General features: G+C 44.7%; 1 protein-coding gene and 1 long non-coding RNA gene across 2 annotated transcripts in view; both read right to left on the reverse strand.

Moving 5' to 3' along the window:
• Positions 1 to 1,463, reverse strand: part of LOC306839684 — a 75,419-nt gene extending 73,956 nt beyond the window's left edge. The window contains exon 1 of the long non-coding RNA XR_013781232.1: positions 1,090 to 1,463. This is a non-coding gene — a long non-coding RNA (uncharacterized lncRNA). The remainder of the gene's footprint in view (positions 1 to 1,089) is intronic.
• A 2,315-nt stretch (positions 1,464 to 3,778) lies between these two features.
• LOC306839674 (immunoglobulin superfamily DCC subclass member 3) overlaps positions 3,779 to 18,684 on the reverse strand; it is a 28,801-nt gene continuing 13,895 nt past the window's right edge. Inside the window, exons 6-14 of the mRNA XM_079368480.1 lie at positions 18,425 to 18,583; positions 13,265 to 13,430; positions 11,411 to 11,661; positions 11,152 to 11,316; positions 10,201 to 10,389; positions 7,406 to 7,519; positions 6,638 to 6,764; positions 6,404 to 6,518; positions 3,779 to 5,844 (exon numbers count right to left, since the gene is read on the reverse strand). Of these exons, the coding sequence (XP_079224606.1) occupies positions 5,773 to 5,844; positions 6,404 to 6,518; positions 6,638 to 6,764; positions 7,406 to 7,519; positions 10,201 to 10,389; positions 11,152 to 11,316; positions 11,411 to 11,661; positions 13,265 to 13,430; positions 18,425 to 18,583 (1,358 nt within the window). The 3' untranslated portion in view covers positions 3,779 to 5,772. The remainder of the gene's footprint in view (positions 5,845 to 6,403; positions 6,519 to 6,637; positions 6,765 to 7,405; positions 7,520 to 10,200; positions 10,390 to 11,151; positions 11,317 to 11,410; positions 11,662 to 13,264; positions 13,431 to 18,424; positions 18,584 to 18,684) is intronic.

The raw sequence follows: 18,684 nt of genomic DNA on the forward strand, positions 1-18,684 counted from the left end.
TTGCAGTGGGAAATTGCAGTTCTAATTTTTTGGAAAGAATAGTCAGGCTTTTATAGGTCTCCCTCGCTAACATGGAAAAGAAAAAAAGAACGAAATATGCCGTCTGATGAGGCCTGGGGCCAAAATCGTCTGATTCTTCGATTTGAAGTCAAGGGCCACAAAAAATCCACTCAAGGGCCACAAATGGCCCCCGGGCCACACTTTGGACACCCCTGGTCTAAGTGATTGCTCCCTGATTGTTCAGTGATATTTATGGTCTTGGTCTAGTGACGGTCTCGGCCTGTCTTGGTCTTGGTCTTGACTCGGACTCATTCCCGAAATGTCCGTCTTTTCTTGGTCTTGGAGCACTCCAGTCTCGGATATATCTTGGTTAGTTTGGTCTTGACTACAACACTATTCTGCCACAAAATACCCTGTTTTTAGTCGGCCAGTACCGGTGATCTTCTTCCAGACAAACCCAGTGAATCCTCCACCTGTTTTAATTTCACATCCTCTCACTGAAGTCTGACTGAACTTTTGTTCTTCCCAACGCTGAGCACATCCATACAGTCTGTCGACACTACCTCTGCCAACTGGATAATCAACACCTGCTGCATGATTGTAAAAACTACTCTGAACAGTAGTTTGTATCATAGCCTCTAGAGAGATTTTATGGAAATATGTCATTATATTTGTAATAGCAAGAGATGACTTGTGATGTATGCAACTCTATATGATCATCAAATGTACAATTTATGTTAAATATATCTTACAATGAATGTGAGTGCACCATAAATATATCCTCTTAAGTGCAAGATGGTGTGAAGTACCAGAGTCTACTATATACTCAATAAAGTCTGCTGCAAATTTCAATATCAATGAATGTCTTCACGTTTTACTGTAACTAATAAGAGCTGAAGAGAGGCCTAACCTTAGATGTGACTTAAATACACAGAATCCCAGGTATACAGCAGTATTTAAATATCTTATGGTATCATATGCTATAATCTTTCTTTGCTAAATCGCAGGGCTCATGCCACTTATTAAAGATCACATATTACACTTCTTTTTAACAGGTTTGAGTAAGTCTCAGATCTGAGGTCTAGGGACCTCTGGAGATCAGTGAAGTGTGTTGTTGTAAATCCACTCTGATCCTGTATTTGATCATGTCTATAAACCCCTCTATTTCAGCCCTGCTCAGAACAGGCTGTTTCTGTGTCTGTAGCTTTAAATATGTAAATGAGCTGTTTCTGACCACGCCCCCTCTCTGGAAGGGCTCGGGTGTACTCGCTGCTTTCTGGCTCCATGTCCTGTTGTTTACGATGAGAAGGCAGACTCAGAGGGCAGAACAAACACCTAGCTGTGGGAGTGTCACCCACCTGGGGGAGGGGCTACTGCCCTTTGTGATGTCATGAAGGGAACATCTCTAAATGGCCTGTTTGCGCACACATTTTCTGAAAAGTGGAGCAGACAGAGGACGGAGAGGATGGACTTGTCTCATCATTGGGGGGTTTGTAAAAAGACAACCTGGTGTATTTTGCAGAATGTCTGATCATAAGTCAGATTAATTGAGTTACAGCGACCTGGCGGGGACATGGGGGTCAATTATTAAGCTAAACTAATGAGAACAAGAGAAAAAGTAGACAGAGAGATACATTAATTAAACAAAATGTATTTATTTGGTTTTAGGCATACTGGAATGTGTTCAATAAGGAGAAAAGTCGAGGTCGATCCAGATGTTCAGATCTGCAGTCACAGAGACCAAGCTGTTTGGAAGCATTATTATTTAAACTGTAATCAATCAATTTTTTAAAATCTTAAATTATTGTTTTTTTTTGTCTTCTTTCGAAATATTTTTTAACTGAATTTACCCCAAATTGATATAAAATGTTTTGGGGGAGACTTTATCCAATTAGCGCCACCTTTTCATGGCAAAGTGCTGGTGTTGTCTCGAGCTAAATAAATAAATAAATAATGTTTAAGGGTCAGTTCAATCAAATCACAAAAAATACAATGTTTTGTTTTATGTCTTTCAAATGAGACGGGGACTTTAAAACCACCAAAAAAAAAAACAGTTCCTGCTATGATAGACCAGTTGAAATGTGTAGAAAATGGTTATCTGAACAGTGGTACCAGGAACTAAAGGTCCAGTCCGCTTTTTTTGAATGTTATGTTAGTACCACAGTAAGCTAACGTAAAAAAACGTAATATACAAGGTCAAATAGGGCGTTTTGTTGAAGATATAGAACCTCATTTTAAATCTTAAGGAAACCCTAAGTTGAGATATTTTTTGTCATTTGCATGAACTGACACCATTAAAATACTTTTGTTTTTTTTTGCAAATGTTTGACATTAACACATAACATAAATGCACAGTAAGCCCAGCTTGGTCTCAAGTCGACTGCATCTCTTCTGCAGTCTGTCTTCCACCTCCAAACATTTTCATTTTGGCCAAAGACCGGGGACGGACCTCGGTCACAACAGGTTAAAGCTTTAAGTTTTCAGTCGGCTACAGAACACGTGGAAAGCTTAGAGAAGCATTAAATCATTAAAGCATTTGTTTCTCCTTGGTACGAGCAGCCAGCCTACACATTCCTACATTTTTACTTTTTCTTTATCTTCTAGTCGCCGGCTCTTCAGGGCAGAACGTGAGTTAGTCTTACCGTCTCTGGAAAACTCACACCGCCTGCTGACAGAAGACCGTCACAAAATAATCCTAAACAATCGTCTCTCTCTTACCTGACACATCTCAAAGTAAAAAGGAAAACATTTTCAAACTCATCATAAATCAATGTTATCAGGGCTAATAATAATTATAATAACAATATTAAACTTTCCAACAAAAGGGAACATTTGTTTTGGCACCTTGTCCTGAGCACAGCAGGAAGAACGAAAGACTCGAACGAAAAGAAGCCGAGAAATGAATCAAACAGAAGCAACGGGTGCTTTCCATTTAAAATAAAACAAACTATTCAACATCTACACACTTCTCACTACAAAAACACATCCACTTTCTGGCTCTTCCATTTCAAATACACTTTTTGGTATCGCATTGGTTCAGCAGGTTTTCGACGGGGAACAGCCCTTTTTTGTTTTCTATTGCTCTGTCTTTGAGTTTTTCCTTTAACACTCATAGGAGGGACACGGTGAACCTCGAGGACCATTAAAACTCGAGGAAACACACAATTCAGCTCCATACTTTTCAACCCTTGTTTGAGGAAGTAGAACCTTTTAAAAGTCCCTCAGAAATGACATTAAGCTGTACTGAGCAGGTACTGGGAGATTTGCTTCAAGGACATTTTACACGTCAGTCTCTCCTGTGTAAATGTGTCTTTGAGTCCCGACTGTCTACAGGGAGAAGCTCGAGTCCCACCGGCTGTGTTGTTGTCAGAGCTGTGTTTACATGAATAGGACGGCCTCGTGTACGAGGCAGCTTGCTTAATTATGGTGTGCCTAATTGATAAGACGTAAAAGTAAAAAGTCGTACACTGTTCCTTTAACCAGCAGTTGTAACATTATTGAATATTGTTTTGGTATATTTGGCATTATGAAACAATCTGAATTGATTTTATGAAGAGAATTAAAAGTCAACCGACCTCCAAAATCGAAGAGAACATTTCCGGTTTGCGGGTCGACTTTAAGGTTCGTGACGTGTAGGTCATTCCAGATGTGTTTGTTCACCACCTTATTTGCCTCTATGAAGGTTTATTCTCTGAACAGAAATGTACTTTTGCTTATGTAAATTATGTAATCTGAACATAATGTTGAATTGAATGTGGTGTTGAATTAGAGCACTTTGTGGTCCCATCTTAAAGCTGACGCCCTCGAGGTTCACCTCAGGTTATTTAGTTCACACATTTATCCTGTCACGCTCTCTCGCATGTTTCTGTGCTTTGGTTATGACAAAGTGTAAAAGGTAAAGAGTATGAATGTTAAAAAGGTCAGGAGGGATTTGGTCACATTTTTTTTTTTTTTTTTACAATATCTAAATATTTGGCAAGAATTCGACTACGTTAGAAAAAAGGAAGAAAGTATTTCTCATATTTTTTAAAGTCTTTGAAAATATCTGACATCTTCATTTGGTCGCTTTGAAAAGGATAAACGAACGAATCAACAAAAGAAGAGTTCTGTGTGGAAGGGGTTCGCCTGCAATGACGTCCAAACGAAAGAACATGAAATATATTGTTTTTTAAAAATGAAAAATCATGAGGAAAAAGGTTGTTTTGGTTTTTTTTGGCTTGGGTTCAGTTAAAGCACTTAACACGCAGGCGACCCCTTCGAACAGAAACAAACGTGGAAGTAAATCTCTGTTAAAATAACTCTTCAAAGGAAAAGAAAGAAAACCGTCAAAATGTTGACATCTTTGGGAATCTTTCAGCTTGGTTTTCATAGCACTTCTTTTTTTTTGGATATGCTGACACGGTGAAACACAAGCCTCGTCGTCCGTGCATTCAGGCGAGTTTCTGCAGCCGCCAACTCAGAGTCGTCGAGGTCCCAGGTCGACCAATTTGGCATCTGGAGAGCTAACTCGGCAGCGTCAGCCTCAGTCATGTTTGGGCTTATCGTCAGAGTGCCTCGAGGTTTGTGCAGAGGAAATCATTTAGACTTCGTAGAAAGAATTCGAGTTGTGGCGTAAAAGTTTCGCCGAGCACTCTTTGAGGTCCATCTTTTCTACGAGCGTCATCCTCCGCACGGGTTTGTCTTTGGAGTTGGGACACCTGGGATATTACAAATAATGAGGGACATTTTGTGGCGTTGAAGATTTCCAACCAAACACGGTGGGAACAAAAGGCGACCCTGGCTGGAACGAGGCTCCTGTCGATCTCTGGTCGGGTAAGGCTCGGGTTGCGTCAGTGGGAGTCAGGCTCGGCGGCGGCTTCGCTCTCCACGGTGGTCGTCCTGGTGAGCACTCTTTGGACTGGCCTGGCTGGCGGCTGGCACGGTACACTGGCACTGGGGTTTTGGGGGAGTATTTGCTGGAGGGAAAGCTTTACAGGGAATCTTTTTGGTTGAGGTAGAGTAGCAAAAAAGCAGCATCATCAGGCTAACATCGGCCCCAACTATGGCTCAAACATCCTGGTCAGACTGAGGTAGCTTTCTTTGGAGGTGTGCAGCTTGTAAGGGTGAAAAGAGTAAAGTGAAGGACGTCTTATTTAAAGAGTCCTTCTAAATGGCATTTATGGCTAAAGACAATCATTTCTAACCCACCACTCACCTCCGTAAGGCTTTCGTAAAAAAAGGCCGCTATGTTTCTTCCCTTTCTTATTGCAGAGGAACTGAAGGCAGCGAGTCCTGTCGCGACAGACTCACGGGTACGTCCCAGTCAAGTGACGATATTTGGCTTCATTTTGGTTTTTCTAAGACCACTGCGCACATCTTCACATGCCCCGGTCCCCAGACGAGATCTGGATTTAAAATATTTTGGTTATAGAACAGTCTCGGCTGGGAGGTGGCACGGAGAGGACGCCGCAGGGCTTGAATCTGGAGAGGCAATGCTTGTTGAAGACTTTTTCTAAATGTACACGTGCGCGTGCACACAGGCAATAAAGGCAATACGCTTTGGTTAGAGGTAGACATGGAGGGCGGGGAGGCAAAGGACCGGGGGGGGGGGGGGGGGGGGGGGGGGGGCGTCTCCCACACCTTTAAAGCATTCTGTTAAAGTTTTTATGGAGGCTACTTTCAGGCTGTTAGCAGCAGGTTTATAGGAGACTGATCCCCATCAGAGAGCGCAGGAGGTGCTCACTGATCGGGGGGGGGGGGGGGGGTGTAAGGCGTTCATAATATTGACCAGTGTTAGCCAGTTACCGTGCCAGGCAAACCTGAAACGTGTTGCTCGATGACAACTTGGCACTGTGACGGACACACCTGGAAAAAAAACAAAAACAAAGAATCACAGGTGAGATGATCAAACACTCCTCTGCCATCGGGGGGGGGGGGGGGCATTCGTGTGCTCCTCGGATGGTCCCAGTTTCCGAGTTGTAAAGGTCGTTCTTCCAACTTCAGTGCGTTCACGGATTTCCCTTCCAAAGGTTGTGACGTACAACTTTCCTTTGTCACGATAAAAAAAGTGTGGATGCCACGAAGAAGGCGTGCGAGTGCTACGAGTTATCCTCGTGCAAAAAGTTGATGTGCAAAACGTGAATTAATACAAAGTATGTTTACATGAAGAGAATGCACATGCACATTTTTCAACTCAGAAACTCATTTTCCCGATGTGTCTGATATCACACGCAGCAAAAAGAGCAGGAGGGAGCTGGCAGTCGGGGTCATTGGACAGAAGTGTCCCGCCCGTCGTGTTCACAGCTTCTCTTTAGTTGTTTTTGTTTCCTGTTTTCTGTTTATGGTCACTCTGCTCGTCTTCACACTTGACCGTACAGTATCCTGTCAGTCTGTATTGGAGGCTGAAACCCTACGACAGGATTACCTGGGGCACTGACTCCATCCTGGGCCGGTTCGCTCCGTCTTTCGGTCCCCCGTTTTGTCCCGTGTTGTCCCTGGGCACGGTCCAGTTATCCTGAGTCCCTTTACTGCAAAACAAACTGAGAACAGTGGCCGGCTGTGAGCACACGCTCTAAAGAACCAAACAGGAAGTACATGCAACGAGCACGCTCCAGTTTCCTGTACCGGGGGGGAAATGAATGAAGATGAAGTAACTCACCTCCGTCTGTATCCGAACATGAGGAAGAGCACGCAGAAGATGATGCAGGCCGTGCCGATGTGGATGCCGATGACGATGCTGCCGAGTGAGGCCTCTCCGTCCCGGCACTGACACAGACTGTTCCCTCCTGCACACACACACACACACACACACACACACACAACAAGGTCACAGTCTGCACATTTAATCTCACAGACAGAAGCAGTGCGGCGGTCCAACTAAACACAGACCCTTTCGGAGAAAGCGTTTCTTTAAGGGGGTTTGAACAGGAACAATTCTAATGATCAGAGTTCAGAGTCAGAAATCAGGTGAAAGTAGGGAATGGCAGGAAAGGAGCCACATGTTGGATTCGTACCTTAAAAGTGGTGGGCGCACTAACCACTAGGCCACCTGTGCCCCCCTCTCAAAGCACACATGTGCTTTAGTCTTTTTGCACGTTGTTGTCTTTGTTTTGCATGCATCGATTAAAGACGTTCCTGCGTCTTGTTTTTTAAGCTAGCGGGGAGCGAAGGTCTCTTTGGGAACAGGAGCCTGTTTTCTCACGTCTCGGCGAGTTCAGGACTAAAAGGTTCGACTCTTCTGGGATTCGGTCTTGAAGATTACTTCAGCGTCTGTAATGGCTGTGAGGTAATCCTGCGGGGGGATTCATCTGACAGGATTACACAAAGAAGTCCCAACAGAGACGGAGGTTAAAGAACAGCAGCGACCTCGCTCTGTTCACCGCCGCCCGACTTCACGCCAGTAATAACAAACGTGTTTTGGACTCACCTGCAGCCGGGTCGCTCACACCTTCCTCTGCCAGAGACACCAGCCTCTTCGAACACTCGCTCTCCCCGTTTCCATTATAGGCCACCAGCTTGACTTCATACACAGCTCCGGGGTCTGAAACGGAGACACACACAGCTTTAAATCATCGTGCCTGCACAGGATTGGCTCTCCAAACCTACAAACCGGCTTTAGATGTGGATGACCAATGAAAGTGGAGCTCCTAAATATGAGCGAGAAAATGAGTTTAGCTGGAACCAGACGATCAGAGAACAACTTTAACTCATTAAGTGACACAACCTGACTGTGTCTTAAAGTCACGTTATCATCACTGGCAATCTTCTTTCTGGATTTATGAATCATCTCCTGTAAAACTTAATCTCTGCTTCTGCTTGATGCTGATCGGATTTCACTCAATCAATAATCAGCAGCGACTCGTTTCACAGAATCTTCTCTCTTTCTTTTTTTAACCCGTCTGCTGCCGTGCGTCTCGGCGGACGCTAACGGCGCTGTCTGATGATAAAGTGACGAGGTAATTGTCATGCGGCACACTGCTGCTTCTGACATGATTGTTATTGATCGGATCAATATGTGTTCAGAGGGTCTGCGCGCAGTGACAGCAGCTGTTGAAGAGCAGCACAGGTTGGACAGTAACGGAGCGAGTCGTTGTGGTTCATCTGTCACACCGCAGCGTGGCAGGGAGGAAGACGCTTTACTCAGACGCCACGTGAGAAAAAAGAGTTTTCCTTCCTTTGTACGACGACAACGAACACGCCAGCAGCTTCTCAGATTCTCAACCTCAGACTCTAAAATGTCAGACTAAATATTTGAGCCACTTCTCGTAAACTCTACGGTTGTTTTCTTCTTCTGGAAATGAATCCATTTCATCTCAGAGCCTGTATGCAAGCTTTCTTGAAGGTTCACAGACTCTGCACTTTGTTTCAGTCTCTACAGTCCATGCCAGGTCACTTTGTCTTGGTCAGGTTTGACACTTTAATAACGAGGGAACATCCAGGTGATTTTCACCTGAAGCTTCAATCTCAGAGAATAAACCGCTCCTGAAAATTAGCGACCTTTATTTTGGATTTATTGCCTCCATCACGAGCATCCAACTTCTCCAAAGCCTACACCGCAGTCCCAAGGTCACACACACACACACACACACACACACACACACACACACACACACACACACACACACACACACACGTGCAAACATAAATGTAACCATTTGATGCATTGCACCAGAGTTAGCCTCAGGCTAATTTACATCTGCAGTCCCTTGGCAGGTAACAGAACAACATACATGTAAATAACAACATACATCACACAGCAGACTCCACTCTGTGTGACAGAATCACTGGAGTGCTAAACAAATGTGTTTGTGCCATGCAGATTCAAAGTGCAAGTTACTGTGCGGCTGTGTGTCTCTTTTTTTCCTGTCTCTGTTTGATACCAAACACATGGAAATAAGTAGCTCTACTGTATTTGACACGCCGGCAGTTTACTGAACCGCTTTGTTGTAAGTTAATTAAAACTTGAAAGTGTCCCGGGGTCACACTGAGAGTGCACGTGTTGCTCGTGATGATTCACGGCTTCATGTAAACTGAAGAGAACGGAGGGAGAGGAAGGTGCAGCTGAAAAACTGACTGAGAGACAGAGAGAGAGAGAGAGGGGGGGGGAGAGAGAGAGAGAGAGAGAGACAGAGAGAGAGACAGAGAGAGAGAGAGAGACAGAGAGACAGAGAGAGAGAGACAGAGAGAGAGAGAGAGACAGAGAGAGAGACAGAGAGACAGAGAGAGAGAGACAGAGAGAGAGAGAGAGACAGAGAGAGAGAGAGAGACAGAGAGAGAGACAGAGAGACAGAGAGAGAGAGACAGAGAGAGAGAGACAGAGAGACAGAGAGAGAGAGACAGAGAGACAGAGAGAGAGAGACAGAGAGAGAGAGAGAGACAGAGAGACAGAGAGAGAGAGACAGAGAGAGAGAGACAGAGAGAGAGAGACAGAGAGAGAGAGACAGAGAGAGAGAGACAGAGAGAGAGAGACAGAGAGACAGAGAGAGAGAGACAGAGAGAGAGAGACAGAGAGAGAGAGAGAGACAGAGAGAGAGAGACAGAGAGACAGAGAGAGAGAGACAGAGAGAGAGAGAGAGAGAGAGAGAGAGAGACAGAGAGAGAGACTGACCTTTAAATAATCTACCTCTGACAATGAAGAGATCGACTGTGTTAACTGTGACACCTCCACACACACACACACACACACACACACACACACACACACACACACACCTCAAAGTACACTGAAATGATTTAAGTCAGCTCAGTGCAGCTGATGCCCTCTTTGTACCGTCAGTGACCAGGATTCTGTGCGTCGTCATGGTAACAGGTGATGAGCCTGGTGGGGCCACTACAGGTGTAAAACAAAAAAATGGTGGAGAAACAGATGATGGCGTTCAGGGAGAAACTCAAAGAGGGATTTATACTCTCTGATATGAAGCTTCATGTTTAACCATTAACTTTACGTCGCTCGTTTGCATCCCTGAACACACGACCTCGGTCACTTTGAACCGCCCAACCACAAATGTTGTTTTCATGTTCAGCTGCCGTGAAGCAGGGAGAGCATTTTGTGTCTCCTCGGTCGTTTGTCTGATGAAGGGCAACGCCGCGAAGCGTTTCAAGCGCTGATACGTTCCCATCAGATGTCACCTGAAGCATCTTCTGCCGTACGGACTTTGTCCTCCTCTGTCTTTGGATGTGGTTTTCTTTTGTTTGTTTGCGTGCCGTTGAGAGTAGACTCACCCAGCTTTGTGATGGTGTGGGCGTTGACGTGACACGGCAGCTCGATCTGCCCCTGGAAATCGGCGTGGGGGACCCTGCGGTAGGACAGTCTGAAGCCCTCGGCCTTGCCCGCCTTGCTGGGGAGCTCCCAGAGGACCTGCACGGCGCTGGCGTTCATCACCTTGGTGAAGAAGGTTGGGGGGGTCGGCACTGAAAGAAGAACAATGAGATGCACGATGAGGTCGAAAAGAAAAGACAACAGAACACATCGAAAAATAAAACTTTGGATTCAATAAATCTGATAAAAACGGCCTCAAAGGACGTCATTTGTAATTTCATAACAAAGAAATTTCACAGCTCACAGCGTTTATTGCATAAAAACTCTGCTCTCTTTTATTGCTACTCTGATTACACAGTTTAACACTGAGGATTCTTTTGATGCACAAGAAGAGCAGACGCTGTGAGGATTAATATATTCATGATTTGTTCTGTTCTTAATGTTGATTTTTATTTGTTGAACAATAAAAAAAAAGAGGCTGATTTTATCCGTGCATGCACAGAGTCTTTAAAGAGTTCATGATCTGCCGCTCTGCCATGTGACTTAAAGGCAGAGCTGGTCATTTCCTCCAGAGACTCTTTTTAAGTTTCTGGTTGAAATTGTCTTTAGGTCCTGATAGAAATTAATAACTCAGGCGCTCTGAAAAAAGAAATGAAAACAAGTGTGCATGTAAGTAAAGGGGCGTGGCTATTGAGGGAGCACAGAGGGGAGGGGGTTGGTGAAGATGGAGCACAGAGAGGATGCTACTTTTAAAATCATGCTAGTTTTTTTTAAATGACCAACGCTGCCTTTAATAAGGAGACGAAACATTTGATGAACACGTAACTTAAATAAAACAGCAGGAAACATGTCTGAATGACGTGCCAGACTTTTTGAATCAGTTGAATCGTTTAGTTAGTGTTTAGTGTTCTTACCGCCCCCTAGTGTCGTAGCCACCACAGTGCGGGACTGCTGGCTGGCCCCCAGAGGCGAGTAGGCCTTCAGGTAGAGGGAGTAGGTGGTGGCCGGCTCCAGGTTGGACACGTCGTGCTGGAAGGTTCCTTTACTGATGGCCTCCTGCAGCTCCAGACTGTCCGGCTCTGAATCAAACACGCCATTTACGTTGATCTGATTAATAAATCATCTGAGATATTTTCCCCTGCAGACTCTGACTGCATGCATGATGTCACTCACCTCCAATCTTGCGGATGTGCAGCACGTAGCCGATGATGCTCTCGGTGATGTTGGGGGGCGGCTCGCTCCAGGTGATCTGCAGGGTGATGGTGGACAGGGCGCTGGCTGTGAGGCCCTCGGGGGCCGCGGGCAGGTCTTTCGCCTGGGCCACAGCCAGGCGGGCGCTGGCCTGGTTGGTGCCGGCGCTGTTCTCGGCGATGCACTGATAGATGGCCTCGTCCTCGGAGCTGATGCGGGTCAGAGCCAGAGTGCTGCACGGACAGACAGATAAATCAGTTCACGTGAAGAGTGCACGGCTGAATCCACCTTCACGCCTAACCACTGATCCCTCACACACTCTGATGGCGTCAGGTCTATGAGTTCACGCGTCCACGGACACGTTATGACATCACTCAATAAGAAAAAATCCCACCAGCAGGTCGAAAGCTTGGACACACAACAGTAACAGTATTATCAACAATACAGAATAATATATAATTATAATATAGATACTGTCAGCTGCATCGTGGGCACGCCTACTTAGAGAAGGTTTTTCTTTATTTTCACTATTTTGCAAATTTTAGAATAAGAGTATAAAAACAATAAAACTAGCATTTATTTTTCTCCTGGAGAGAAACAGAAAGCATCTACTGAACTGTTTCTATCATAGAATCAGATTCTAAACATTTGGAAAATAAATCACATTTCTGTCTTTTATATTTTTTTCTTTCTTGACAGTGTTTCAGCACGGATCAAATGTTCGAACATCTAGAGACTTTAGTACAGGGAGGACCGGCTCACAGGATGACATAAAAGCTGCAGGGTGTCATCTCAAGCTTACACCTAATTCACACTATTAAAAGAGAGTGTGAGGAACTTGAAGCGCCGCTGTGTCATCACCTCGATCATGGAGATGTGACCCTGCACCAATTAAACCACCAGCATGTCGTCTAATGAAGCTCTGACTTTTATAACACAAATAATTATGCTGCATTTTCACTATATTCACTAAATGTAATCACACAGCTGAACTGTACTTAGTAGTGAGAAATGTCTCTCCTCCCTAAAACTGAAGATGAGTTAAATTAACAACACCAGCGTGAAGAAGTCGATGTGAATGTTGGATTACATCGATGCAGCTCTGCAGAACATTTACACTTTAACAAGAATAAATACAGTCAAGTGTATTAATAATATTACAATAGATTAACCACAGGCACACTGAGCTTAAGGCTCTATCTGCACTCTCTCTGTGCAGTGCTGCCATCATGTGGCGCAAATGGAAATTGCATCGTTTCAAAAAAAAGGCTCCTCTTTACATGAGCGGGAACAACACCGACATCTAAAACCGGAGAAGACTCCTGCTGCTGCTATAGGAAATCTTTCCACGTATTATGGATCTGCAGCTCCATAAACCTGTGAGCTCACCTGCTGCTATGATGAAAACGGTTTTTATACGCACATCACGTCGAGCCCAGGATGAGACATCAGAGTGTGCACTCTCACTCTATGCATCAAAAATACTCAGTGTCCGATCTTCATCAATATGTGATTCTCTTATAAAGTCAAATATCATTCATGGACTGTTAAAAGCTGCAGAAGTAACTCATCAGGTCTGAATTTTTGTTTGCAGCTTTCCGTGTTTTCTCAGGGCACTGCTGATTCAAATATTTGAATGCACATTTAAATTATCACTGATAACGAATTATTTCTCTTTTCTTTTCTTGCACACTTTTCGTGCAATATCTCAGCCGTTCAATTCTGCGAGTTGTGTACTTATTAGGCTACTCTTAGATAATCTCACTGTGATGTTTCTAATAGGAGCTGGATTTCCACCTGGGATAAATCCTGATCGTGGCTGCAGAAATCCCTCACCTGTTGTTGTTGGTGAGCTTCACGTTGTGTCCGGGCATCAGCACCTTTCCGTTCTTCAGCCAGATCAGGTGCGGCTCGGGGACGCCCTGAGCCACACAGGTGAACACGGCACTGCCCCCTGCTGGTTTGGACACGGACTGCGGCCACTGCAGGAACTCAGGAGGAGCTGAGGAAGAGAAGTGGAGAGGAGGGAGGGAGGTGAGAGAGGAGGTCGCAGAGTCTGCTCCATCTTTATTAGATAATAATTGTGGCTTCGAGGAGATCTGAGAGTCGAGCGATGAGTCAGAGAAGTAACACCCATGGGTGCTGCTGAATATGATTCACCTTCATATCAGATTAATAGTATTATAGAGCGGCAGGCTGTGGGGCTATTTGGATTGTAATATCTGTGAGTCACACACACAAGATCCTGAATGTGTTCATAATCATTATTAACGTCTGAAGAGCTGAAAACATCATGAAGCTCTGCGGTGCTACGTGAACAAACCAGACCTGAAGTTTGAGTCGAGGGTGTGTTTGAGCACAGGCTCGCAGGTTTACCCAGGCTTATTTTCATCAGCCCAGCCTCACTTATGTGTGAACAGACAGCCGACTGAGAGGCCCTGAACATTTATAAATAGCTACATGTTCAGTGTGTGCAAATCTCTGTGCACCTTTGAGCATTTATAAAACGTTTTGCATCAACAAAAGCTCCACAGCAGGTCCACATAGCAGTTAGCTTTAACGAATACTAACAGAGGCAACAGAAAAGTCGAGTAAACTATAAGAACAATAAAAGCACATTAAGGTCAACCCTGAATCAGACAGAAGAGTTTTAGACATTTTACTTTGAAGAGTGAGCATGTTTGAAATGAAGCTAACGAGCGGCTAACTGTTAAATCAACACTTTTTCAATCAAAGTTAAAAAGGAGGAATTCTTGTCAAATCAGAGGATTCAGGATTTGACAAGAATTCATATCAAGCTTCTTTTTTTTTTTTTTAATCTGTGATGTTTTTTCACACACAGCCTGCTGACCCCCACCCGGTCTGGACTGCCCTCCCCCCCTAACAGATGCAGGGTTCACCGCTCCTTCTGACACCACGTTCAATATCACAGGAACAATACACACATGCATATATAAGATGGGAGAGCCGGGTCTTAAGCCTTAAACCCCCCAACACACACACACACACACACACACACACTTCAGCCCACGCTCAGCATCTCATTGATCTATTGACCTAAACACCCGCTGTGACCCCCCCAAACTGCACCCTCCATCCATCGTCTATGATCCGAAGAGGGGATGGGTGTCGACAAAATGACCATTTCAATAAGAACGCATTCATCACGTCAGCTGCTGCCGGCGGTCAACACATTTTAAGAATATGTTAAAAAACAGCACAGCACATGAAAAGGAGAGTTTAGTATAAAAAAAGCTCGTTTAATCGCTCTCTCCTCAGCCACCAGACTCCATGGACCAAAACAGCCATTTTGGCTCACAGGCACACAGTGATGCTGGTGTGAGGCTGCATCGTCACGGTTACTTTGTTTGACTTCTTGTGTGTTGCATCTGAAGAAAAAGTCCCAAAATATGAATGGAGGCCTTAGTATCCTAGCAACAAGCATGTTGAAATGGCTTTTTTTTTTTTTTTTTAAATGGAGTGGTGTGCTTGGCAAACACAACCTGAGCCCGTCAGGGACAAAAAACAACAACTTTGAGTGATTGAGGCTTCACTTACAGCCTGCACTCAAGCTAAAACTATCAAAAAACACATTTTATCCTGTAAGTCATTCAAATCACTTAAATGTGTAAAAATAGTTCCCGAGATTAATTTATTTTAAAGAAGAGAGCAAATCTTTGAAATGTGCAAAAATACCAAAAACAAGTTTAAAAACAGTGTTTGGATCGTAAACGTTGCTACATATAGGCTGTCTCTCTTTCTCTCTGTGTGTGATTGTGTCTTTTGTGTGTGTGTGTGTGTGTGTGTGTGTGATTATCCATCAGCGTTCGTATCTGTCCTCCCCTCCATCTGTCCCCTCTCCTGCTGTCAGAGACAGTCATCAGCTGATCCATACTCTGTATCGATCACTGATTCTGTTGACCTTGAGTTTCACCTCGTCTTATTACGTCTGCTCCCTTTTGTCTGTGTGTGTGTGTGTGTGTGTGTGTGTGTGTGTGTGTGTAGGTGTGTGTGTGAGAGAGATTTATATGCTGGAGTTTTTAGCTTTCAGCTTATATAGTTTTAAGGAATCAAAAACAAGAGTCGACAGTCATATTCGGTACCTAAACGTCGTCAATGCATTTGTGCAATTTAAAATGAAGAGCTGACAGAATCCTGCTCCAAGCCGCCCTGCACTGATCACATGTCGAGTGAACAGCCAATGAATGGAATCGATTTGAGAACGAAGTGTATCGTGTAAAATGTGAGAAAGTTTGATGTGCATCTGCAGCTCGTCTCGTCTCAAAGGGAGGGAGAGGTCAGCGTATTCAACACTCTCTTTTCCAACATGGCCGCCCATCCTTTGTGTCTCCCCCTGCAGGATGACACCCGGGTTGCCCTCGCCCCTCCGCTGGGATGCCATCCATCATCCGGCCCTCCTTTAATAATCAGCCTGAGACCACATCCCCTTTTCCCCAATACACCTCCCTGTGTGTCCATCCTAACTCCGCCCCCTACCTTCCTCCTCACATTGACCGTTTACACGCTGAGCCTGGATCCTTCTGTCGGGGCCAGGGGTCAGAGGTCAGGGGTGAGGGTCATCCACCCACCCCCGTCCTGCACCGTGCATCCCGTCTACACCCCCCTGTGTCTCGTCTTTTTGTCTTTTGTCTTTTTGTCCTTCTGTCCTGAACCTGACCGTGGACTCAGACCTCCTCTGACCTCCACACGCACACTTATCTCTTATTTTAATACAACTGTATTTTTAAAGTTGTGCACACATACGTCTCTCATATGGAGGTATTTCTGGTGCATTACATGCTAATCGATCAGAATATGTGGAAACTGTTAGATTATCTGAAAATCATTATATTAAAAATAGACACAGATCTCTCTGTGGGTGCTGCATTAAAAAAATAAAGAAAGTAAAACTAGATCTGCACACCATGACTCTCCTGTTTCCTCAGCTTCAGTCTGAGGTCGAGCTCCAAACGTCGCTTCATAAATCTTCTTGGTGTGCAGATCTTAACAAACCTAAACATCTGTAACTGTGTATGTTTAAGTCGATGCCTTTACTGACTCTTCTTCATGTCCGATGTTTCTAGTTGGACGCTTGTTTACGACTTTCTTATATTTGTACGTTTTCCACCCTGAACTGTTCGTCGTCTTCTTCTTCTTGTCTGAGAGTTTGAGAGAGACACTTTTGATTCATGAAGTCAAAAGAAAACATCTAAATTCATTCAGCCTTCTCTCTCTCTCTCTCTCTCTCTCTCTCTCTCGTCCTTCTGCTCCTGTTGTGTCTGACTGTTTGAGCGGATCAATCAATACTTCTCTCTCTCTCTCTCTGTTTGTGAATGGCAGGGCCTCTAGTGATGCGGGGTGATCTATAATATATGCATTAATTTATTGATCAGTTTTCCTTTTTTAGGTGTAGAGGGAGAACAAAGAGCTGAGATCGGACAACATGAAACACAAACTAGTTAAACTGCTCGGATGAGTCAGAGCGCGATCATATCGAGGCTTCAGATGATGCCGAGTCACTGCAGACACTCGAATCACTGCTCCAGATCAGAAACAGTGCAGACGCACAGAGCTCCATGGATCAACCTTTAAAATCTTTGAGAAGCAGGCGATCATTTCTGTTTCTCTCTGTTCACTTTACTGTCTAGCATCTTAAAATGTTCCGAACGCCACTTTTTACGGCGTGCATGACCTAAACAGAGTGCAAATAGATTCAAGTGTTGTGCAGTTTATGATCCATAAAATAAGAATATCAATCGTCGATCTTTCTCCTCTGCAGGAGGAGTCTGGATGTGTTTAAAGAGTTTCAGTGTTTTCTGCAGATCAGATTCCTACATCGTCATTAAAAGAGGAAACATTGGTTTACTTGTGTGTGTGTGTGTGTGTGTGTGTGTGTGTGTGTGTGTGTGTGTGTGTGTACCCTCTGACTGTGTGAAGGTGAGGATGCTAATTGATCCGGCCTCAGGAGCTCAATTAAATCTCAGCTAATGACAGGGAGGAATAACCGTAGTGTGTGTGTATGTGTGTGTGTGTGTGTGTGTGTGTGTGTGTGTGTGGGGACGTTCGTAGGGGGATGATGGATGAGACCTCGTCACACGGACCCCCATCACAAACACACACACACACACACACACACAGGGTGTCAGTGCTTAATTGTTAGTGAGGAAGTGTGCATACGGGGCGGGGGGGGGGGGGGTGCGAACCACCAATTGTGTCACTATACAGCCCCCCCCCATAAAACAGTCAAGGTCAAAGGTGAGAAGAAACAGAGCAGCGCCTGATATTGACCCCCTCTTCCCCCTGACTCCTCCCCCTGACTCCTCCCCCTGACTCCTCCCTCTTCTCATGGAGGGAGAAGTGATTCAACAAAGGCTGCAGCAGAGGACGTGTGAGATGTCGAGTTTTAAGAACAATGTAAACAGAATGATGTTCTTCTGTTTATGTCTGGTTTTAAAAAAGACTCCTCTTTAGATCTTTCATTTTCACTTTTCTCTGCACTCGATCTAAACTATCAAAAACTATCAGAATATGTTTAGCTTAGCTTAGCTTAGCACAAAACACCGTAAACAAGGGTAAACTACGGTGGCTGAGAAGGGAAAACAATCTGTAAGGCCTGAAATGGATAAAATCAAGAAACACTTGAGGCAAATTAATTTTGACTGATCTTTTAATTTGTCGTCAAACTTTTTAAATTCTCTTCATCATCGCCCTCTCTCTCCCCCGTCCCACAGAGCGCCCCCTCCAGGCCTGGAGCAGCTACACTGTAGACTGAACTGAAGTGTTTGTCTTCAGATGTTTTCTTATTATCCCGCGTGTTTTGACTTTTTCACATTTTCACGACTTTCTTTGGACCTTTTGCGGCAGGTTTTTCTCATTTTCAGGACGTTCATGTTGTTTCATTTTCTTTTCAATTTGTCTGAATGTCTGAAGCCTCTGTACACGGCGTGCACGCGGTCCCCCTCATGCTAAATGTACTGTAAGCATTTGTGACCTCACCTTGTACCACGAGGCGTCCGAGTGCCGTACGTCTCATCCTGGTACCAGGTCGGTTCGCAGCGCACACGTAAACACCTGAGTGCTGCAGAGACACATCTGAGATCATCAGATTCCCCGTCCCCAGAACCTGGATCCCCTCCACCCCGATGGAGCGTCCGTCTGAAGAACACACACACAAACGAGAAGACACACGACGACGGTTAAAAGTGAAACGACTTCTCCTCCCGTCATTAAAACTCTACAAGAGTGAGCCGGGTGTA

The sequence above is a fragment of the Symphodus melops genome (assembly GCF_947650265.1).
Source record: "Symphodus melops genome assembly, chromosome: 18".
NCBI lineage: Eukaryota > Metazoa > Chordata > Actinopteri > Labriformes > Labridae > Symphodus > Symphodus melops.